General features: G+C 39.5%; 1 protein-coding gene across 1 annotated transcript in view; it reads right to left on the bottom strand.

Annotated features, from left to right (window-relative positions):
* The window catches only part of cryl1 (crystallin, lambda 1), a 77987-nt gene that overhangs the window by 27320 nt on the left and 26070 nt on the right, over positions 1–24597 (bottom strand). Inside the window, exons 3-4 of the mRNA XM_072264316.1 lie at positions 20513–20639; positions 2189–2350 (exon numbers count right to left, since the gene is read on the bottom strand). Of these exons, the coding sequence (XP_072120417.1) occupies positions 2189–2350; positions 20513–20639 (289 nt within the window). The remainder of the gene's footprint in view (positions 1–2188; positions 2351–20512; positions 20640–24597) is intronic.

Genomic DNA, 24597 nt, shown 5'->3' with positions numbered 1-24597 from the left:
CTCCCCACATCTATCTCAACAACATTTTTTAGATAGAGAAAAAGGTGTGGCAAAGGGGATACGATCAGAGCAAAGGTGACTAATCACACAAGCACCAGTACAATTCCATCAAACCCACGCGCTCACCCACTGCTGTGCCCTACTGATGACAGTGGCAATATCTGACAAGACACATTAAATGCTGAAGGAACTCAGCAGGCCAGGCAGTATCAATGGAAAAGAGTAAACAGTTGATGTTTCGGGACTGTTAGCTCTTTTCTGTAGATGCTGCCTGGCTTGCTGAGTTCCTCCAGCATTTTATGCGCATTGCTTTGGATTGCCAGCATCTGCAGATCTTACTGTGTCAGCAATACATGTTTGGCATCCTACACTATAAACTGGAAACCTATAGCTACAAGATGGCCAGCCGTAACCCAATGTAAACAGGAAACCTTGCTACTTAGTACATCTTGGTTGCTGATCACCAAAGTAAATGAGTGCAAGATTTTGCAATTCTCTCAGGCAATTAATAATTTGCATCCAGCAGCACTTATTTCCCAGTATTTTTCCCTTCCAAAGAATGTCAAAGTACGGCTGCTATTGGATGTGATTACTCCTCCATAAATAGTTCACCATTGCCCCTCTGGAAGCCAGGTCATATTAGAATACATATTATCAAAAGCACCACAGTGCTTCTCCAACAAAGGTTCAGAAATTGCACAGGCATGGAGACATTCCTGCAACTTTTCCCCAAAGTGGTCTGCCACATTGTATGCAAGCTTGTCCAGCTAGAGACACTGCAGATGGAGAATCACAAGGAGTCAACAGTTCCTCGATTAGGGGAACTCAAGAGTGAAGGAAAAACTACAGCACAAAATGGAGGACAGTTTGCTGCACATAACTGGTCAGTTTACTCCTTTGCCCCAAAGTCTTACCTCAGCTTCTCTGAACAAACATTCTTCACTAGTAACTTCATCAGTTTACTGAATACCAAAACAAATTGCCTTCAGTATTAGTCATGAACTGACATTGGCAAACAATAATTCCTCTGAGAGTATTGCATGCAACTAATATTTATTGCACTTGAGAAATTTATGAACTCTTCTGCCCGTACAAGACACTAACTTCACAATACCTCAAGATTTAGTGCCCTTCTGATTGTTCCAGACCTCAAAGTTGTAACAGACTGCTTCATCTCATCTGCACCATTACAGATTATAAAATTTTCCGATTCAGCAGCAAGCATGTCAGTTGAAATTTGGAATTTTTGGAACATCAGAAATAGAGGTTTTCTTCGTCACTAGTTTACTAGTGTAAATCAAACGTTGATAAAGTAGGGCATTTTCTGTTCAAATATTAACTTGGAGAGTGATAATAAGAACAAGGATTAAGTGTACTGGGACAAAAACAGTTTTGAAAGTTTCAATGTATCATCTAGCATGCTTCGTATGTGAATCATAAACAGGAGAAATTCTGCAGATGCTGGAAATCCAAAGCAACACACAAAGTGCTGGAGGAACTCAGTAAGTTAGGCAACAACTATGGAAATCAATAAGCGGTCAACATTTCATGCTGAGACCCTTCATTGGCACTGGAAAAGAAGGGGAAGATGCCAGAATAAAAAGGGAGGGGGGAGGAGAAGGAGGATCACTTTGGGGATGGTGGAAGTTATGGTGAATGATTTGTTGGATGTAGAGGCTTCTGGGGTGGTAGGTAAGGTCAAGAGGGACTCTATCCCTGTTAAGGTGGCAGGAAGATGGGGTGAGTGCGGATGTTCAGGAAATGGAAGAAATGCAGGTGAGGGCAGCATCAATGATGGAGGAAGGGAAACCCCTTGTTTGAAGGACGACAACATATGAATATTGCTGAATGATACTTGCACAACAGAACAAAACTCTTCATTTTTGATGATCATGTGCCAATCTGAAAATTTAATATCTCCCCCCTTGGGGCCTTCTGCTCATTTTTATGAACTTGTTGATTTACCTCCTTTATTTTATAACGGAAAAGATTTTTCATTTGTAGTTTTGCATCAATAGCATTAACATGAAGATTTACAAATAAGTTTGTTTTGCGGTATATGCTTCTATATTGCAAATTTGCATCCGATTATATACAAGATGAATGTCTGGTAATTATGCATCAGTTAATACTTGGACAGCAGGTTTCAAATTTAAGTATCACTAGTGTTCATTACATTAGTACTTACAGGATGAGAGACAATGCACTGTTTAACATGCTTGAGATCTGTGAATAGCTTTGAAGGTAAAAGACAAGAGGTGGAACTGCTGAGAATCACGTCATCATTCATAAGATCATCCAACTCTTGAAAAACCTTCCTCTTTATTTCCAAGTTTTCAGGAACACATTCCTGCACAAAAATACAAAACATGATTATCTCCATTTACTACTGTGCATGCCAAACATGTTTATTAGAAGAACGTTTACAAAGAAAGTCTCAAACATTTAACGACTAAAGGCATTAAGAGCAAACTGGAATCTGTACCCATGAGAAGAACTTCCTTTCTAGGGGATAAAAGGAATCAAGATATTAATTCACTAACCAAAAAAAAGTTTTGTCACATGCCTGATAGTAAGTTCCAAGGAAGGAATACAGTTTGTGGAAGGTCTTGCCCAACTAAACACATTAATGAAGGTAGAGCCATAGATGTAGTGTATATGGATTTTAGCAAGGCATTTGACAAGGTACCCCATGCAAGGCTTATTGAAAAAGTAAGGAGGCATGGGACCCAAGGGGACATTGCTTTGTGGATCCAGAACTGGCTGGCCCACAGAAGGCAAAGAATGGTTGTAGACGGGTCATATTCTGCATGGAGGCTGGTGACCAGTGCTGTGCCTTAGGGATCTGTTCTGGGATCCCTACTCTTTGTGATTTTTATAAATGACCTGGATGAGAAAGTGGAGGGATGGGTTAGTAAATTTGCTGATGACACAAAGGTTGAGGGTGTTGTGGATAGTGTGGAGGGCTGTCAGAGGTTACAACGGGACATTGATAGGATGCGAAACTGGGCTGAGATGTGGCAGATGGAGTTCAACCCAGATAAGTGTGAGGCGGTTCATTTTGGTCAGTCAAACATGATGGCAGAATATAGTATTAATGGTAAGACTCTTGGCGGTGTGGAGGATCAGCGAGATCTTGGGGTCTGAGCCAATAGGACACTCAAAGCTGCTATGCAGGCTGACTCTGTGGTTAAGAAGGCATATGGTGCATTGGCCTTCATTAATCATGGGATTGAGTTTAGGAGCCGTGAGGTAATGTTGCAGCTATATAGGACCCTGGTCAGACACCATTTGGAGTACTGTGCTCAATTGTTGTCGCCTCACTACAGGAAGGATGTGGAAACCATAGAAAGGGTGCAGAGGAGATTTACAAGGATGTCGCCTGGATTGGGGAGCATGCCTTACGAGAATAGATTGAATGAACTCGGCCTTTTTTCCTTAGAGCAACGGAGGTGACCCGATAGAAGAGTACCAGATGATAAGAGGCATTGATTGTTTGGATAGACAGAGGCCTTTTCCCAGGGCTGAAATAGCTAGCACGAGAGGGCATAGTTTTAAGGTGCTTGGAAGTAGGTACAGAGGAGATGTCAGGGGCAAGTTTTTTTATGCAGAGAGTGGTGAGTGTGGGAAATGGGATGCCGGTAGCGGTGGTGCAGGCAGAAACGATAGGGTCTTTTAAGAGACTCCTGGATGGCTACATGGAGCTTAGAAAAATAGAGGGCTATGGGTAAAGCCTAGGTAGGGACACGGTCGGCACAGCTTTGTGGGCCGAAGGGCCTGTATTATGCTGTGGGTTTTCTATGTTTCTATGTAACTCCTTGGGTCTAAAAAGCCAAGAACTACCTCTTGTATAACTGAGATGGAACACAGGAAACAGCTATGCTTCACTAGTTATATCATGAGTAAACGAAGCAGCAGAATCTGTTCTTTCTAGGCAAAGAACACATTTTGTCAGTGTTGGTTTTTAATTTTACATCATAAATCCCCATCTGTAAGAGATGCATTAAACTTGGTCACTACTGTTATCCCTGAGAAAATAAATATACCATCTCTCTCTCTCTCAGGACCAATGAGCATACTTTAGTAGTCATGGTCATGTTCTGATTTCATGCAAGTACCTGTGAACCAGAAGCAGCAGCCACAAATGCCTGTCAACAGAAATGATTTCCATTTGTAATCAATTGTTATATGAAATGACATAGAAGAACCGCACAGATTTGCAGAAAGCAACAATGCTCTCATCCCAATCTGTAACATCCTTGCATTAAGAACTGATTACTACAGAGAATAGCAATACATTTTACAATATTCAATGGATTATTATTGTCACATATACCAAGGTACAGTGAGAAACTGATTTGCATGCCATCCATACAGATCACTTTGTATAAAAGTCACTGAGGTAGCACGAGGAGAAACAATGCAGAATAAAATGTTATAGTTACAGAGAAAGTGCAGTGCAGGCAGATAATAATGTGCAAGGCTATAACAATGTGGAGTGTGAGGTCAAAAGTCCAGCTCATCTTAATAGAGGATGGTGTGATAGTCATAACAGCAGAATAGAAGCTGTCCTTGAGCTTTATGGTAAGTGCTTTCAATCTTCTATCTCTTTAGGTGGTGGTGGGGGTGTGGAAAAGAGGGAAAAGGATATTTATTGTCCACCCATAGAAGTAGATGGTATTACAGGAAAGATTCTAGCATGGATAGAGCATTGGCTGATTGGCAGGAAGCAGAGTAGGAACAAAGGGAGCTTTTTCTGACTGACTGCCAGCAACTAGTGGTGTTCCATCACAGTCGGTGTTGGGACTGCTTCTTTTTACATTGTATGCCAATGATTTGGATGACAGAACTGATGGTTTTGTGGCCAAGTTTGTAGACGATATAAACATAGATGGAGGGGCAGGTAGTTTTGAGGAAGGAGTGAGTCTGCAGAAGGACTTAGACAGATTAGGAGAATAGGCAAAGAAGTGGTAGTTGGAATACAGTATTAGGAAGTGTATGGTCATGCATGTTGGTAGAAGAAATAAAAGCATAGACTATTTTCTAAATGGAGAGAAGATTCAAAAATCTGAGGTGCAGAGGGACTTGGGAGTCCTTGTGCAGGATTGCCCAAAGGTTAATTTGTGGGTTGAGTCAGTGGTGAGGAAGACAAATGCAATGTTAGCATTCATTTCGAGGGGACTGGAATATAAAAGCAAGGATGTAATTTTGAGCTTCAATAAGGCACTGTCGAGGCCTCACTCGGAGTTCTGTGAGCAGCTTTGGGCTGCTCATCTAAGAAAGGATGTGCTGACATTGGAGATGAATCAAAAGATGCTCATGAAAATTATTCTGAGATCTAAAGAAACGAGGAGTGTTTGATGTCTCTACCCTTTACTCACTGGAATTCAGAAAGATGATGGGGAATCTTATTGAAAGATATTGAACATTGAAAGGCCTTGATAGAGGGGATGTGGACAGGATGTTTCCTATGATAAGGGAGCCTTAGACCAGAGGATGCAGCCTTAGAATAGAGGGACATCAATCTAGAATGGAGACAAAGAGGAATTTTGTTAGCCACAGTGTGGTGAATCTGTGGATTTGTTGCCACAAGTGACCATGGAGGCCAAGTCACTGGTATATTTAAGGCAGAGGTTGATAGATTCCTGATTAGTTGGGGCATGAGGGATATGGGGAGGAGGCAAGAGTATCCGGCTGAGAGGGAAATGGATTGGCCACGATGAAATGATGGAGCCAATTTAATAGGCCAAATGGCCTAATTCTGTTCCTACATCTTACAGTCTTAACATGGTCTATTCACCTTCATAAGCCTCCGTGTAATCCCTCTTCCCTAAAATTAAATATTTACAAGTTCGTTCCTTTTCTAACATTCTTATATTTGGGTTTTCAGAATCTAACATTCCAATTGTAAATTGGATAAGTTCAATGTAACCTTATCCTTTGGCTATTTCTATTATTTGATGCATAACTAATGATTTAAAAACAAAATGATGGAAATACTCAGCAGACTGAACAGTTTCCATAATGAGAGTTAAAAAACTGAATTGGGTTGACAATCTTTCCATATTAAAATGAAAATTAACCAATTATCTCTGCAAGATGCTGCCTGAACTATTCAGTATTTCCAGCAATGCTTTTGATTTCCTGTATCTACAGTTTTTTTTTGGTACAAATTTTGATTGTAGAACCTACTCACAAGTATTATCATCTACACTCCAGTATTATCTGGGTTAGTAGACTAACATCTTCCTGGTACACAAATTCTTTAATCACATTTTAAAATCTTACTTCCACTACTCTGAAAAGATCTTGCCTGACCTGTCTTATATTTTCCCCAGTTATCAATATGGTTTGCCAAAATTATAATTTAGCAACTTCAGCTGTTCTAAGTAGTTGAAGAGGTAACAGTAAAGGGTTTGTTGCAAGGTCATCCTAAAATGCCACACAGTCATGGCACAATTTCTATTGCCAACTTTCTCTGCGCATAAATGAGAATTTAAGAAATACAAGTTTCCTTCTGTTGAAAGGTAAACAAATATTGAGGAGGACATCACTGGAATCTTGTGCCCCATGACAATTACAAATATGCTGGTTAGAGTTCCTGATGCTTCTGTAACTCAGTCCCCAATTCACATACCTTTCCTTGCTCACATCCATTCAGATTACATGCAACATCTAATTGACTAAACAAATCAGATTTAGTTCCAAGCTAATTTACAAAAAGCGTGAATCTAAGCAGCATCACTTCACTACAGCTTTATGTTATTTCAGGAAAGGAGTTGAAAAGCTTTAACCTAATGGTAAATAAAGTGTGTACTAACTTAAGTAAAATACTATATGGCTTATCCATCAAGAAAGAACTGCTATGTACTCCTCATAATGGCATACAGGGTTAAGTGATTAGAGGCTGATGTTTACCATGGAAACAGTCTTGCTTGAAAATAAGGCAATAATATAACTACTGTCCTTGCAGTGTTTTGTGTGCAAAGCTACGTGATGAATTAAACATCTTCTTAAAAACACATTCTTAAAAATCACCCAAGACGGAATTTTTCTTCAGGGTTTTTAAAATGAGATCTTGCTTGTGAACTGCAGAAAGTTAAGTAAAATAAATACCAATTTCAATATAGAATTGTTGTGGGCCTGAATATACAAATACTGTTGATTATTCTCACAATCAGTAGTTAACCAAGGTAATAAGTACACCTTCACATGGCAGAGTAATGAAGAGTTGAGCAGAAGAGTAAACTTGTGGCGCAACAGTGGCTCAATACAAATAAACAATAAACATAACACTTACTTCAAAATATATCCACTAAATGTTTACCAAAATTAGTAACTTTGGACTAACTGATATTGCTATTTCAAGGGCTCATAAAGCGAGGATGGAGATGGATGTCTTTCTGCCATGCGCTTCATACTGAATCCAAATTAAACCGCGTCAGAAATAATACACAAAAACAGACTTCGCACATGAAATGATGTTCAGACAAAACAAACTACACCTCTAGTAGCCAGAACAGCATGGCATCCATAGGATGTCAAACTTAATTAAACAATCAATTGATGTTTAGTTTCAGTAGTTAAGTCTTTGGCAAAAGGAAGGATAGTCTCAGAGACTGGTCTTGAAAACAGTCTTACTCTGGTGTCTTTAACCATCCCCACCTTGAAAATATCAGCCTTGATGACGTAACACACATCAAAGTTGCTGGTGAACGCAGCAGGCCAGGCAACATCTCTAGGAAGAAGTAGTCGACGTTTTGGGCTGAGTCTCGGCCCGAAACGTCGACTGTACCTCTTCATAGAGATGCTGCCTGGCCTGCTGCGTTCACCAGCAACTTTGATGTGTGTTGCTTGAATTTCCAGCATCTGCATAATTCCTCGTGTTTAAGCCTTGATGATGTTCCTGGCAGGGATCTGCAAGAAATGCTGGGCCAGTTAACCATGAGGACAGGGTAAGCTGATCAGTATGGAGGCTTCTTGTGGCATGATCAGCCTGGTTGAGATCCACAGGAACACAGTTCCTTTGGCTCTTCTGCGTTGATCACCTGATACATTAAATCCTATTATATACATGACCATACAATCTCCTTGTTTCATTAAATATATAACCGAACTCAACCTTGCTTCGGTAAAGCACTTAATATAACTAGTTCTGTGTTCAGTTCTTCAATTATCATCTTTGCCATCTCAACTGCTAGAACAGCAACACCACGTTCAAACCTTGGTATGGTGAGATCTGGTTTGGGATCTGCTTTGCCTCATCCAAGATGAATCCAATTTCACTATAGCCAGCAGCGACTGTGACCTTCAGACATGGGACAGTAGCAATAGCTTTGGTTGACACATTACGGAAGATGCAGATCCCTCTTTTGGGCTGTAGATAGTGCAATTGTTGCATAGATTTTTGGACTTTTCAAGCCTTTAAGATCCTGAGGGAAAGAACACCGCTACACGTTTCTCTTTCTGGAGTGGGACATCCCATCCACAATGTCCAAGGTCAACTCTCTTAACATGAAGTGTCCCTAGACACTGACTGCAGTAGCAAATCCAAGATGGGCAAATAGTTTGTTGATAATCAATAGGATGCCACAACACACAAAGGATCTTTCAGTATTAGTGACCTGGAAAGTAAGGATGTCGGGAATGAGGACACATCCAGGGCCCAGACTGTGTTGCAAAGGAGGGAGGTCTTGTCCAAGATCGAGATGCTGTACACCTTTGACTTGATCATGCAGATGGGAAATATTGCATAACCTCAGTGCTGCTGGATGTGATTTTATGCATTATGAGATTAGACTGCACCAACATGTCTTGTGGTACTTTCAGCATGCTGACTAATTGTTCTACTCCAGAAAATTATTTAAAACTATCAACATACAATTGCCTTTTTATATACTTCCACACTTCAGTCCTGGATTCCTTCTCTCCCTCGTAAGCTCTTCTCTTAAAGGCCATAGATTGCAACAACTGGTGAGGGACAGTTACCAAATACATGAACTCTCATACAGTACTCCAGAATTTCATTGTCCGGTTGGTGGTTATGAAACTACAAGAATCTGAGATACACACATCAAAGTTGCTGGTGAACGCAGCAGGCCAGGCAGCATCACTAGGAAGAGGTACAGTCGACGTTTCAGGCCGAGACCCTTCATCAGGACTAACTAAAAGAAGAGAAAGTAAGAGATTTGAAAGTGGGAGGGGGAAGGGGAGATCCAAAATGATAGGAGAAGACAGGAGGGGGAGGGATTTCCTCGTGTTTGAGAATCTGAGATAGTCTTGACAATCTTCTCTCAATAGTAAGATTTGTTTGATGTCTGCCATCGCTGCAACAGACTCAGCTCTGAAGTGCACAAGAACCCTGAGCAGACTGTTATTGAGGTGTAGGCTTGAGCACGCGAACAAAAGCCAATTCATATTTGTGCACGTTTCTAGGGGTGGTAAATACCAAATTTGAGCAAATATCATTTTTCCTTTGCTGAGATCTGGTACAGGCAATAACTCAGCATGACTGTTCCTGAAGACTCTCTCCATGAACTCCATGTAATGATCTTTCATTTCTGGTGTCCTTCTCAATGTGGGACTGAGGGACATGAGTTAACTAAGAGTCTGCCCTCTGTTGTTTGTTAGAAGTTACCGTGGAAAGCAGAAAGCAATGGGACCTACTGGACTGTTTGACTTGACTTTGTTAAACCCCTTGTTCATGATTTGAAGGAAGACCTTATCATCGATAGAAGGTGGTAGCTTACAATCATCTTGTGAATGACAGAAGATCCAGCTTGCCTTAGTCTGGGTGAGCCAGAGGTAAGGATGTCAAGGGCTTAGTTTACTTATCTACAGTCTTGTCTTTCATATACATTCTAATCTCACAGGGTCCAAAATGACTTGTCCTGGAGATGGGTGCACATTAGTCTTAAGTGTGCTGACAGTAGGCTGATGAGCACCATCGACGCTGACTTCATCCACTATGGACCAACTCACATCCATATATATATTTTTAAAAAAACAGCATAGGAAGTGATACTCATACAAAACAAACTGCGCCTCCAGAGGCCAGAACTATATTAGCATTCCAATCTGGGTGATAGTTTCCCAATATGTTTTTCCTCATGTTGCATTTGTTGTACTGTTCACCTATAATAGAAGAAAGATGCATAGTTTCATAAGCCTTGTTTTTTTTTGCTTCCATTCATAGATAGGATTGTACTATGCATGGTCACACAGGATTAGAATAGATTTTTTAAAAAAACTTATAAACATGAGAACTTCTGAAATTCAAGGCCAGAGCAACTCAGTAGGCAGACCTGCATTAACAAAGGAACATAACAAGAGAAGTACCACTAGTATCAGTGTGGCTGTGGGCCACCTTCAAATACAGAACTTATTTAACATTCTATTCAAGCCAATCAGTTACATTGATCTTTTAGCAATAACTTGGAAACACAAGTTATTCAAAGTTTTCAATTTGGAGTTTTATTCAAACTATCTCAGGTGACCAAAACAAGAAACAGGTTTAATATCACTGGCACACTGCATGTTTTATATATCTGTGGGGAGGGACGAATAAACAAGGATATCACGTAGAGAACAATCCCTACGAAAAATGGAGGGGGTGGTAGGGAAAGGTGCTTAGTGGTAGGATCTCACTGGAGATGCCAGATGTTATGGAAAATGATGTTCTGGATATAGAATCTCGTGGGCTGGCAGGTAAAGACCAGGGAATCATCTGTGGGCTTGTTGGGGGTCATTGATTTTATCTGGTGCTTCTGATATGGCCTCCTCTGTATCGGTGGGACCTGAAACAGATTAGGGGACTGCTTTGTCAAGCACCATAGCTCTGCCTTCCAAAGGCAGCATCTCCTGGTTTCAATTCGACTTCCCATTCTCTTCTGCAGCGAGGAGGCTAAACTTCATATTTCAACTGAACAGCCTCAAACCTGATGGTATGAAAATCAATTTTTCTAACCTCGGGCAATTTCTTCCACCTCCTTTCTTTTTCCATTCCTCATTTTGATTACTCACTCATCCCTTCTCTTCTCCCTCACCTGCCCATAATCTCACTCAGGTTCCCCTCCTCCTTCCCTTTCTTCCATTGCCCATTATTCACTTCTATTAGATTCCGACTTCATCTGCCTTTTACCTTCCACCCATTTCCTCCCAATTTCTTACTTCATCAACACTCCCCACCCACCCCCTCACCTGGTCTCACTCATCAGCTGCTAGCCTGTACTCCTTCCCCTCCCCCTCATTTTTCTTATAGCGTCTTGGAGAAGTACAGCACAGAAACAAGCCATTAGGCTCATTTAGCCTACGCCATATCATTCAACTGCCTACTCCCATTGACCTGCACTGGGAGTATAGCCCTCCACACCCCTACTAAACTTCACTTAAATGTCAAAAATCGAGCTTGCATGCATCACTTGTGCTGGTAGCTCATTCCACACTCTCGCAACACTGAGTGAGGAAGTTTCGCCTCATGTTCTGCTTAAACTTCTCACCTTTTACCCTTAACCCCTGACCTCTGGTTGTAGTCCCACCCTACCTCAGTGGAAAAAGCCTGCTTGCATTTACCCTATCTGTACCCCTCAATTTTCTAAACCTCTATCAAATTTCTCCTCAGTCTTCTATATTCTAAAGAATACAGTCTTAACCCATACAACCTTTCCTTATAATTCAGGTCCTCCAGACCTGGCAACATCTTTGCAAATTTTCTCTGTACTCTTTCAACCTTGTTTACATCTTTACAGTATGTAGGTGACCAAAACTGCACACAATACTCCAAATTATGCCTCATCAACATCTTGTGCAACTTCAACATAACAGCCCATCCCCTGTACTCAATATATTGATTTAAAAAGAACAATATGCCAAAAAACTTTCTTTATGATCCCATCTACCTGTGACACCACTTCCAATAAATTATGGACCTATATTCCAAGATCCCTTTGTTTTACCACAGTGCCCTACCATTCACCATACAAGATCTACCCTGGCTGATCCTACCAAAGTGCAATACCTCATACCTGTCTGCATTAAATTCCATCTGTCATTTTTCAGCCCATTTTTCCAGCTCAGATCCCTCTGCAAGCCATGATAGCTTTTCTCACTATCTACTACACCTCTAATCTTGGTGTCACCTGTAAATTTGCTGATCAAGTTAACCACATTATCATCCAGATCATTGACATAGATGACAAACAACAAAGAACTCAGCACCGATCCCTGCAGCACACCTTCAGTCACAGGCCTTCTGTTAGAGAGACAAACATCTACCACCACTCTCTGGCTTCTCCCACAACGCCAATGTCTAATCCAATTTAATACCTCATCTGAAATGCCCAGTGACTGAACCTTCTTGCAAACTTCTCATGTGGGACCTTGTCAAATGCCTTGCTAAAGTCCATGCAGACAACATCCACTGCCTTGCCTTCATCCATTTTCCTGGTATCTTCCTCAAAAAACTCTGTAAGATTGGTTAGACATGACTACCACGCACAAAGCCATGCTGACCATCCTTAATCAGTCCATGTCTATCCAAATACTTGACATCTGGTCCCTTAGAATACCTTCCAATAACTTTGCCACAACTGATTTCAGCCTTTCTTAAACAGTGGAACAACACTGGCCATCCCCCAATCCTTTAGGTACCTCTCCTGTCATTAAGGATGATTTAAATATCTCTGCTAGGGCACTGACAATTTTTTGATTAGCCTCCCTGAGGGAACATCTCTTATTCAGGCTTCTGCCCATTCCCTTCAGATCTTGGTGAAGGGTCTCAGCCTGAAATGGCAACGATTTATTTCCCTCCATAGACTCTACCTGACTTGCTGAGTTCCTCTAACATTTTCAAGGTTTCCAGCAGCTGCAGATTCTCTTGGTTAATGATTACTTAGTTTGCTAAGCATCAGAAATTTAGTTTAATAAAAAATACTTTAACAGCAATATAATTCAAGGCATTGATCTGTGATTGAATAGCAGCTCTGTTTAAACTTCTTGCACCAAATATAAAGTTTGACACTGGTACTCTAAGAAAAGAGTTACTTAATATGTGTTGCAATGTTCAGCTTGGAAGATTGGACAATGCGATAAATGAAATGGAAAGACTGAAGAATAACATCATGAGAATTAGCCAAGTTCGTTGGATAGGTGCTGGAAAATGTCAGATTAGAAATAAAACACTAGTTTATTCTTGTGGAACATCCCATACTAATGGAATAGGAATTCTTATGGATGAAAACATGGCAAAAAGTGCTTTAGGACATTGGGCAATATCAGAAAGAGTGCTCCTTCTCAGATTCAGAGGACAACCATTTGATTTAGAAATTATACAGGTATATGCACCAACAACAGATGGAACAAATGAGGATATAGATAAATTCTATGAAGAGCTTGAACAAGCAAAGAATGGATGTAAATCTCAAGATATTGTTATTGTCATGGGAGATATAAATGCTAAAGTAGGACAAGGTGCTGATGGAAATACCATAGGAAGATTTGGACTAGGGGGAAAAAATGAGTGAGGTGAGAAATGGGTAGAATGGTGCAAGATGAATAATCAGATCTTTATGAATACCTACTTTAAAAACCATCCAAGACAGTTGTGGACCTGGAAAAGTCCAGGTGATAACACTAGAAATCAAATTGACTTTATTACTATAAACCAAAGATTTAGAAACTCAGTGACTCAATGCAAAACATATCCAGGTGCAGACTGTAATAGCGACCATAACCCAGTAGTATGTCATGTAAAAGTAAAACTTAAAAAACTAAAGAAGCAAAAACCTGAATAATCCCTTGACTACTCGCAATTAATTAAAGAAGAAAACTTAAAACAAAAATTTACAATTGAAGTAAGGAATAGATTTCAAAGTCTAGAAATAGAATCTATTGAAGATGACAGCAATCATGTAGAAATGAAATTTAACTCTCTAAAGGATGCCTAAGAATCAGCAAAGTCAGTGATTCCGAAAAAAGCACAAAGGATAAATAGATGACAGATGAAATCAAAGATCTAATGGAAGAAAGGAGACAGAAGAAAGCAAATCCTATAGAATATAAGTCCTTAGATTAAAAAAGTAAACAGTTTATGTCAAAAAGCCAAAGAAGAATGGTTAAACTAGGAATGTGAGCAAATAGAAAGAATCCCTATTACTGATCCAAAAAGGTTACATCAACAAATCAAGAATATCACTGGTAAAAAGCTCCTCTGTTCTTCAGGTGGATGTTTGAAAGCAAATGACGGTAGCAATATCATGGAAAAAGATGAGATTATGAACAGATGGACTGAGAAAATTCAGGAATTGTTTGAAGACGATCGAGAAAAACCAGAAATTAAGAAAAACATTGAAGGTCCAAGTATTTTAAAATCTGAAGTTCGTAATGCAATAAATAAGATGAAGAAAGGAAAGGCAGCAGGTCCTGATGAATTAGTAATAGAACAAATTATCGCCCTTGAAGATTACGGAATTGAAAAAACTTACTGATTTAATCAATGACATTTATGAGACTGGAATAATACCAGAAGAGATGAAAAAAAAAATCAGTATTTATCACTCTTCTTAAGAAACCTGGAGCAATAGAATGTGAATTACATAGGACCATAAGTTTAATCAGTCATATCACCAAGATACTTCTAAGAATTTTGATGACAAGAGCTAAAAGTAAAATACAAGCTGAAATAGGCAAAGAACAATGTGGTTTTGTGAAAGACAAAGGTACAAGAAACGCAATATTGATGTTAAGGATACTATCAGAACGAGCTATTCAAGTGCAAAAAGATTTGTTTGTTTGTTTTATCGACTACACAAAAGCATTTGATAAAGTGAAGCACAATAAGTTATTTGAAATATTACAGAAAACTCGATCTAGATTCGAGTGAAGCACAATAAGTTATTTGAAATATTACAGAAAACTCGATCTAGATTCGAAAGACTTCCGCCTAATCAGAAATCTGTACTGGGAACAAACTGCCGCTGTAAGAATAGATGGAGAAGTGAGTCAGTTTACGAAAAGCAAGAGAGGCGTTAGACAAGGGTGTGTTTTCTCCCCTGATTTATTTAATGTGTACAGTGAGACAATATTACAAAAAATAAGAGACATCTTGGGAATCAAAGTTGGCTGTGAAAACGTCAATAATTTCAGATATGCAGATGACACTTAATTGCAAATATGGAGGAAGAACTACAAAACTTAATTGATATACTAATTGTTGAAGCAAGTGCAAAAATGGGTCTATATCAATTGCAAAAAGAAGGAGAATCCTATCTGCAGGCTGAGAATAAACGGGGAAGACATAAAACAAGTACAGAACTTTTGCTACTTAGGAAGCTGGGTGACATCAGATGGCAGGTGCGACTTGGACATTAAAAGAAAAATAGAAATGGCAAAAGACACCTTTACGAGAATGAAGAGTATACTGACCAATACTAAACAAGGCATGACAACCCACCTCAGAGTATTGAAATGTTACGTTTATCCAGTTATGTTATATGGCTCAGAATGTTGGACAATATCTAGTAACATGAGGAAACGAATTGTAGCAGCAGAGATGTGGTTTTTGAGGAGGATGCAAAGAATATCATGGACGAAACAAATATCTAACGAGGATGTCATGAACAGAGCAAACACAAAAAGAGAAATAATGTATGAGATCATGAAAAGGCAACGTAACTTCATTGGACATGTGACTAGGAAAGAGGAGTTAGAATGCACGGTACTTATGGGAAAGATTGAAGGGAAGAAAGCAAGAGGAAGACAAAGACAAATGATGATGGAGACAGCAGCCAGACAACCGGAAATGAATACCAATGAATTGATCCACTTGACCCGAAACAGGAGTGTGTAGGCCATAGCATGATGATGATGATGAATGTTCAGCTCCTAGAACAGGGTCACATGCACTGTATTTATGACTGACTCTCTGTTCACCACTTTGAATTGCTTAAAAAGACGACAAAAATCAAAAGGTATACTTACTCTTACAAATCCATGCTAGATCTCTAATATACTGTATATTCACAATTTTTTGAAACATTGGCTCCTGCTGTTTTAATGGGAGGCTAATTAAAATGCCATTTCCCAATAAGAGGACAAGTACTGGCAATGCCTAACATAACTATATAGCCCAAGATGTTGGAATTACCTCTTGGAATGGTGGGTGATATGGCAGAAGAATGATCAACACAAAAAGAAAATAATCAAAACAAGTGGTATAGCCTGATACTCCACTTTATTTTCCAAGTGTATTCAGCATATTAGGCTTTTTTCTGTTTTGAACTTTATATTTTACTAAAAATTCCCTACTAAATATGTTGCCATATAGCAAAATGCAAAAACAAAAGTATAAATTGTGCAAATAGGACTTGAGGAAAGGCACAGAACTCAAAACAAGGCATGCATTAAATAATCTTACAATTACTTAGTCAAATTTGGCACATTTAAAAATGAATTTTGAAAGCCATTCAATATTTTTGTGATTTTTTTCTAATGCTTTAAAACCCACTGAATGTAAAAAAGCAATTAACGTGTAGGCCTGAGAAATGAAAGAAATAATTAAGTTGGCTTTAAGTTGCACAAGACCTGGGTAGTAGTTTCCAAGAATCCATGACAAATTGGTATATTGCAAGAGAAGGGGCAATTCATTAAGACCACAAGATATGGGAGTAGAATTAGTCCATTCAGCCTATGGAGTCTGCTAATGACTTAAGTTACTCTATGTTCTGCATTTATAAATACTGCTGAGCCATTGAAAATCTTCAGACTTCAGAAGGTAAATAAAGCCTGGAGAACACAAGAACACATTGTTTTAACAAGAGCAGTACAACTATCTGAATAAATGTAGGATGTCCCCAATTGGTACATGGCAAATCACTGCCGAACAATCCTTTTCATCAAGGAAGCCACACAAACTGCTGCAGATTTTGAACATATAACATATACTGAGACGTTGTTGGTAGTTACATTTGTGAAATCCAGAACCAATTGGCTTTTCTGCTTGGATGGCCAGTCTTTGGGTAAAATACAGTCCTCACCTCAAATGCTAATGACCAACATTTCATATTCCTATCCTGTAGGCCCCGAGATCCAGTAAGGTCAACTTGCCAACTTTATACAATACTATAGAAACAGGAAAACAACACCAGGGACATTTCAGAATGCTTATCACTAATAATTACCTATGAACACATCCTCCCTTGTTACAATATTCAGCACAGTTGCTATGGCAATTGATTATGTTCCTCTCACATCACTCCCAGGCTCTGCAGATCCTTCAGCTGATTTGCTCCTTTATTAATCATTCTGCTCTACAATGCTATCTCCTCCATTTGCAGAGTTCAGCAGTTTGTTGGCACTTTGTTCAGATCTCCACTTTTCAATGGATCTTTCTCTTGGCCATTTAACTTAAAGACTAGCAGTGTCCTCAACAGAAATCTCAAACTTTGCCCTCATTCTTCCTGACTTGTCTATCTTCATAATTCTTGTCCCATTCCAAACCTCCATGCCTATAAAACCATACAGCATTAACGTTTTGCAAATCCCTTCAATAGAATTAAAATTAGCAGTAACAAAGTCTACTGCATTACAAAGGACAACGCTGCTGATTCTGACATGGTTTAAGTAGGCCAGCAGCAGGTAGGGTTATAATAAAACCAATTTTTTAAAAAAAATGTCCACACAGGAACATCAATATAGTAATCGTAAACACATCCATTGCACAGTAATCAAATATTAATTCTAGAGCATGTGACAGTGGATGAGCTGGGGACAAAGCTTGGCACTTATTAACTGAAAGCCAGCCACTTGGAAGATGAGGAAGAAACCATGCTAGAGGAAAGGTGACTCGTGTTCTCCAATAGCTTGTTGGCTGTCAGACAAATGGAAACAAAACAGGGACATCAGAATTTCCTTGACAACTATAAGAGTGAATTATATACATTGTGGAATTTGATATGAAGTTCTGCAGGCTACAATGTGCCCAAACAGATGGAACTACATCTGCTGAAAATTCAAACATATTCTCATCACTAAGTACCCTGACAATATAAAAGCAGAAACTGCTGAGAAAACTCAAGTCAGGCAGTATTGATGCAAAGAAACAGTTAGTTCATATTTCCATTATTGGACCCTTCATCAGAATTCAAAAAAGTTAACTTGGGAAAGTTATGAGGTGAATTAAAGGAATTTATTTGAAAGTGAAAAAAAAATTGGCTGTAAAGTTCCTTTGTCCATATAACATTGCAAAATGTGTTGAAAATTGTACAGTTTGGGCCAGCTGGTGGTGCAATGACATCAGCGCCAGACTCTGGAATGGAGGTTCCCGAGTTCGAACCCAGTCGAGTCCGCCCCCGAGTACACTTTCCATCCGTGCTGGGTTGAGTGTCGAGATCGCAACTCGACCTCGTAAAATAAAGGGAAAAATACTGCGAAATGCCACACAGTCTCTCTCTCTCGCTCCGCGCCTTGCAAAGACATGAAAAAGCCATCGTCCCCGCACGGACACAGACATACACGCACAAGCCAAAAAAAAAGAAAATTGTACCGTTTGGCCTCTGGAACATGCTTAGCTGGCCATGCTATACAAATGTAAAGAAACAAGCAGTCGCAGGCAAAAATGGCTCGTTTCACCACCAAACAGTGAATTACCTACAGTTGTGGAATTTGATATGCAGTTCCACAGGCTATAATGTGCCCAAGCAAAAGATGAGGTACTGACAAGTAACCAGAAGCCCAGGGTCCCTCCTGCCTAGTGAATGAAGGCATTCAGGGAAGCAATTAGCCAATCTGCTATTGGCTTCTACCAGTAGTGGAGACTACATTGTAAACAGCAAATACAGGACACTAGACTGAAACAAGTGCAAGTGATTCACTGCCTTACATGAAAAGACTGTTTGGCTCCGTGAACAGTGACAAGGGAAGATATGAAAAGACAGGTATTGCACTCTTGTCATTTCACCAAAAAAAAGTGCCATATAAATAGTAGTTTGTGATAGTAGTTAGTGATGGTAGAGCAGACAAGGAAGGTGTGAAGAGGGCAATCCCATCAAAATGCTGAAAGAGAAGAGGGGAAAGCATATCTGGTGATGGAATCTTGCTGTAGCTAGTGTGTAGGAAGGCGAGTGGGAAGGGAAATCTATTCTTGCTCTGCTCTGGATGTTAAGAGGTGAGTGAAGAAGTGGGGGAAATTAGCAAGATGTAGTCAGGGCTTCTATCTACTGTGGTAGAGGGCAGCCCCGGTTATGGACTTCCCATCTTCAGAGCAAATGCTGCGGGGATGGAGGAACTAAGAGGAACAAAATTCTTATAGCTTCCTGGAATGGGGGGGGGGGGCTCAGGAGGATTTGTGTGCTGGTGTCAGGCAGTGAAGTATAACCAAGGTAGCTGTAGGAGGAATTGGCCTTGTAGTACTTAGTGGCTAGACCAACTGGTTTCTCTTTCTGGGATGAAGAAGCCCAGACCAAAACATCAACTGTTTCTCTTTTCACAGATGCTGCCTACCCCGTTGATTTTTTCCCTTGTGTATTCTACTTGATTTCAAATTTCCTGTGATGACAGTCTTTTTTTTTAAAAAACAACTTTCATTTACTCTACCAATGTTTTGGAAAACCATGTCTGTAAATGTGAAACTGAAGCAGCTATACAAATCCTGCAGTGAGGTAATCTGCATCCTTGTCTCCCAAATCAGTCTTTCTCAGAGTCCAAAAGCACATCAGGATCCTCCATAACAGCAAACCATGTACATGGTGTCACACCATCTACAGAATGCACAATGACAACTCACCAAGCCTTATTCAGCAGCAACTTCTGAACTTGTAAGTTCTGCAGTCATCCGTGAATATTACCCCTCTGGCCTGATCTATTGGCAAAAACTTGTTTATTTACACTTTGGCCACATTAAAAATGAGTCACAACCCCCAACAGCCAGAAAGATCAGGACAACAGGAACACAAAGACAAGAGTGGGATTGTGTGCAGCTAGTAGAGCATTATTTCAACTCTGGTTCAAAGCTGATCTATGGTACTGTGTGGAGTTTGCATGTCCTGGCTTTCTCCACATCCTAAAATGTGTCTTGGTAGGTTGATTGTCCACAGTAAAACCCCCCTTGTGTGCAGGCAAGTGTTTGAATCTAAGAAGAGCCAACGGGAGTGTGGGCAGAATAGAAATAAGGTTAGTATACAAACCACTGGATCTGCATAGACCAAGGTCTATAACCATCACCTTTAATGCTCTCAAGTTAAACACCAAGTTCGTAGAATAAACCCTGGAACTATGGGAGTTACTTCACCAAACCCACAGCATTGGCTTGGTAAAGGGCAATTGTTTGCCAAGAAGAACCACATACTCAATTTATTTTTTTTTAAAGTCTGAATTACTTAATTGTTTTCTTTACATACAAAGCTGCAGTAATTTAAAAAACTGAGCAAATATCAGGTTTTAATATCTCAGAGTATTGATTGTGAGAAACCCCCAGGTCATTTGCAACCAGTATATTAACAATCCAATAGAAACACTTGACCTGGATGAGAATGGCACCCTCTACTGCCTGGGCAAGGTTAATGCAGGCACTGATCAGGAGCATTTGTTCACTTGATTTCAATGTTCCTCGAAGAATGCCATTTTTTTCAAGTTCATTCAGCTGCTGCCTAAAATTAAGAAAGGGAATGGATGTTACTACTTACACACCTTTTAAATTCAAATATCTATCACAAGTATCTATAAGAGTTAACCAAGTTAGGAAAGTTTCATTAGTTTTAATTTGATAACAGCTTGGTTCTTTATTTGCAATCAACAACCAGTCAGTTAACCGAAACAGATTTTGAAATTGTCCTGTATTATTAACAGCATTGCATCTGTTAATAATACAGGATAGCACTGTGGAGAGCCAGTTACTTTGGTTTATGATCAAACATACCAGGCACAATGAAACACCTTCCTTGTATGAAGTTCACAGAGTTAACAACATACATTGTCATAGAAAATACCATATAGTCAAAAGCAGAAAATGACAGAATGAGGCAAAGGTTGTAGTTCAGTCTGAAGTACACCAAAAAGAAATGCTGAGGTGACAGTAATGGAACAATATACACAGCCTTGTCATTCTTTGGGTTTGGCTCCATCTTTACATCATGGATTAGAACTTGGTATAAAAACCCCAAGGCTGCAGTTATTACAAATGGTATCATATCCTCATTTTTCAACATTTCATGGGGTACACTCCAAGGCAGCCCCCTCTCCCCACTGTTATTTATGATTTTTTTTGGAACCATTGGCAATCATGATTAGAGCAGATCCAAATATTAGAAGGATAAAGGGAGGCAGAAAGGAGCATAAGCTGATGCTATATACTGATGATATTTTATAACGGATTAGCGACTCTCCTATTTCCTTACCCCCACTAATGAAAACAATTCAATTATATTCTGAGGTATCTGGTTATAAAATCAACTGCAATAAATCTGAGGCTATGCCAGTGCCAAAACTGTGTTATTCAAATTCAGTATCTCAGTTTAATTTCAGATGGGTGCCAGTTGGAATGAAGTATCTAGGGGTCAAACGCAGTCAGAATTTGGATGAAATAATTACTTTAAATTATGATCCATTATTGAGTAGGATAAGAAATAATCTGAACAAGTGGGGGGCACTGAGACTACCACTCTGGGGTAAAGTCAATGTAGTTAAAATAGTCATAGCACCTCAGTTTAACTATCATTATATGATGCTTCATTTACAGGATCTACAAGCAATACAACAAAATTATCAGTGATTTTCTATGGGATAAGAAGCCTAGAATTAAAATGAGTAAGATGTGTACATCCAGGGACATGGGTGGGCTCAGTCAGGGCATACAAGTTATCCTTTGAAATGATCAGATTAGCTAAACATTGGGACAGGCAAATGTTGATTTAGATTGGGTAATTGTAGAATGGAGCCTGGCTGCACCACATTCACCCCTTAACATCCTCTCACAACATGTGGGAAACAAGACTAATCCAAATCCTATACTATTTCACTCAAGGAGTGTGTGGAGTACAATTCATAAAGCTTGTAGAATGTCACATTTAAACCAGTTATACTCCTCGCTCTGGAATAACCCTGAGATATGCATTGGGAAAAGAATGGTGTACTGGAAAGAATGGAAGATTAAAGATGTAAATACAGTAGGTGATCTCTATGAGAATGGGATTTTTATGTCATATGTGGATTTGCAGAGGAAATATAACTTTGTAGATAAAGGGAATTTTTGGAAGTATTTACAAATAAGATATTACATTAGCAGCATATTCAAAAACGGTGACCCACAAAGTAACCCTTTAACTGAATACTTTACGTTACCACAGAAAGTTCATAAAGCATCAGTGTTTTATAAACTGTTCAAGCACTCTGTGGGTGAATCCTGTAACAATCTCAAAGCAGCATGGCAGAAGGATCTTGGAAGTGATATTGAAGATAATGAGTGGTCAAATATTTTATCAAATGTGGGTAAACATATTAGGGAAGCAAGAGGGAAATTTATCCAGTATAAGATAGTACACAGATATTATTGGACACCAACTGGACTACAAAATGGAAATTGTTGATAATAATTTATGCTGGAAATGTAAAAATGAGGTGTGCACATATTTTCACATGATTTGGGAGTGGTCCATGGTTCGTCCATTTTAGTGTAAAGTTCTTGATTTGTTAGGGAATTGGTTGGGTTCCAAACTGCCCTTGTGCCCATGGTTTTATCTCCTGGGTGATAGGACAATGATACCTAATGTAAACAATGCCAAATTTCCTATTTTAAAGGTGGGTCTCATCACAGTTACAAGAATTATATTGCAAAACTGGAAAAACCCAGATGTCCCACTGTGAAGGAATGGACTGAGGAAATGATTAAGATTTCATCACTTTACACCGCACGCTGTCGGAGCAGTGCTGCCAGGATAATCAAGGACACAACCCACCCAGTCAACACACTTTTCATCCCTCTTCCCTCTGGGAGAAGACTCAGGAGCTTGAAGACTCGTATGGCCAGATTTGGGAACAGCTTCTTTCCAACTGTGATAAGACTGCTGAACGGATCCTGACCCAGATCTGGGCCATACCCTCCAAATATCCGGACCTGCCTCTCAGTTTTTTTGCATTACCTTACTTTCCCTTTTGTATTTTCTATTTATGATTTATAATTTAAATTTTTAATATTTACTACCGATTTGTACTCCAGGGAGCATGAAGAGCAGAATCAAATTATCACTGTGATGATTGTACGCTCTAGTATCAATTGTTTGGCGGCAATAAAGTATAAAGTATCATATGAACACATGTTGGGTAGAATTAACAGTGAGGGAAAAGTGCAAGACTGATAGGATCAATTTTGGTTGTATGTTAATTTAAACTTAAATCAGAACTTCTTTCTGTTTCTAAGTTTTTTGTATTCCTGTCATGGGATGGCTGTGTAAATATGCTGTACTGTATCTGCTCTATGATATGCTGCGCTGCTTTGTAAAATAAGAATAAATAATAAAAATTTGAATTACAAAAAAAATGGAATAATATAGAGAGGTGGAATAATGAGCCCAACGATGTGGCAGCACCACTAGGAAGGGGATATGAAAGAGGTGCAGGTCTGATAGCAATGGGGGGAAAAAAAAACAAATAGTTCCAAGTCATCCAGGCTTTGAAGTTCCTGCATCTTCTCCCTCTGAAGGCAAAGAGAAATAGTGAGACAGACAAGCTTTCTTGATGATACCATTCACCTTCCTGAAGCAACACACCATAAAGATGGAGTGGATAGAAGAAAGTGCTGTGACCGTGGTGAACTAGGCAGAGTTTACTACTCTTGCAACTTCTGTCAGTTCAGAACAGAACAAAACAAAACAAATGTCATACCAGGCCAAGGTGCATCCCAACAGGATACTTTCTATAGCGTATCTGCAGAAGTTTATGAGAATCCTTGCGAACAAGCCAAATCTTGTCAGCTGCCTAAGGTGGTATACAAGATAACATTTTCTTGATCACAGCATCGGTATGGAAGGACCAATTGAGGTTGCTGGTGATATGGACGCTTATGAACTGAAGTAGTTGACCATCTCTATCTACAGTAGCTATGTTGCTGAGGATGCAGTTATGTTCAGCAACCCCTACCCTCTTAAGTAAACAACCAGCTCTTTTGCTTGCTTCTGTTAAAGATTAGGTTTGTAAGTTACAATTTCATTCTAGTGGTAATGTAAAATAGATGATCTTAAGTCAGTAACTATTTCACATCGCTCCCAATTTTCACTGAGCTCCAAACAGGAAGCAAAAGTGTTAATATATGGGGGGGGGGGGAGGGGGAGAGAGACAGTCCTAAGAAAAAACAGTTATAGTTTTACAATACAGAAACAGGCCCTTCAGCCCAAATGGCCCATGCTGACAAGATTCCCCATCTAAGCTAGTCCCATTGACCTGAGTTTGGCCCATATCCCAGTCTAAACTTCCCTAGTCATGTACTTCAAGTACCTTTTCAACATTCGCAATGTACCTGCCTCAACAACCGTTTCTTCTACAGTCTGAATAATTGTTAAAAAAAACAAACAAACAATAAATCACCAACTGGGATTCGCAAGCAATTCTCTCTGC

Source organism: Mobula birostris, chromosome 7, assembly GCF_030028105.1.
Source record: "Mobula birostris isolate sMobBir1 chromosome 7, sMobBir1.hap1, whole genome shotgun sequence".
In the NCBI taxonomy this organism is placed as follows: Eukaryota; Metazoa; Chordata; class Chondrichthyes; order Myliobatiformes; family Myliobatidae; genus Mobula; species Mobula birostris.
This window is presented reverse-complemented; position numbering and strand designations above follow the sequence as displayed.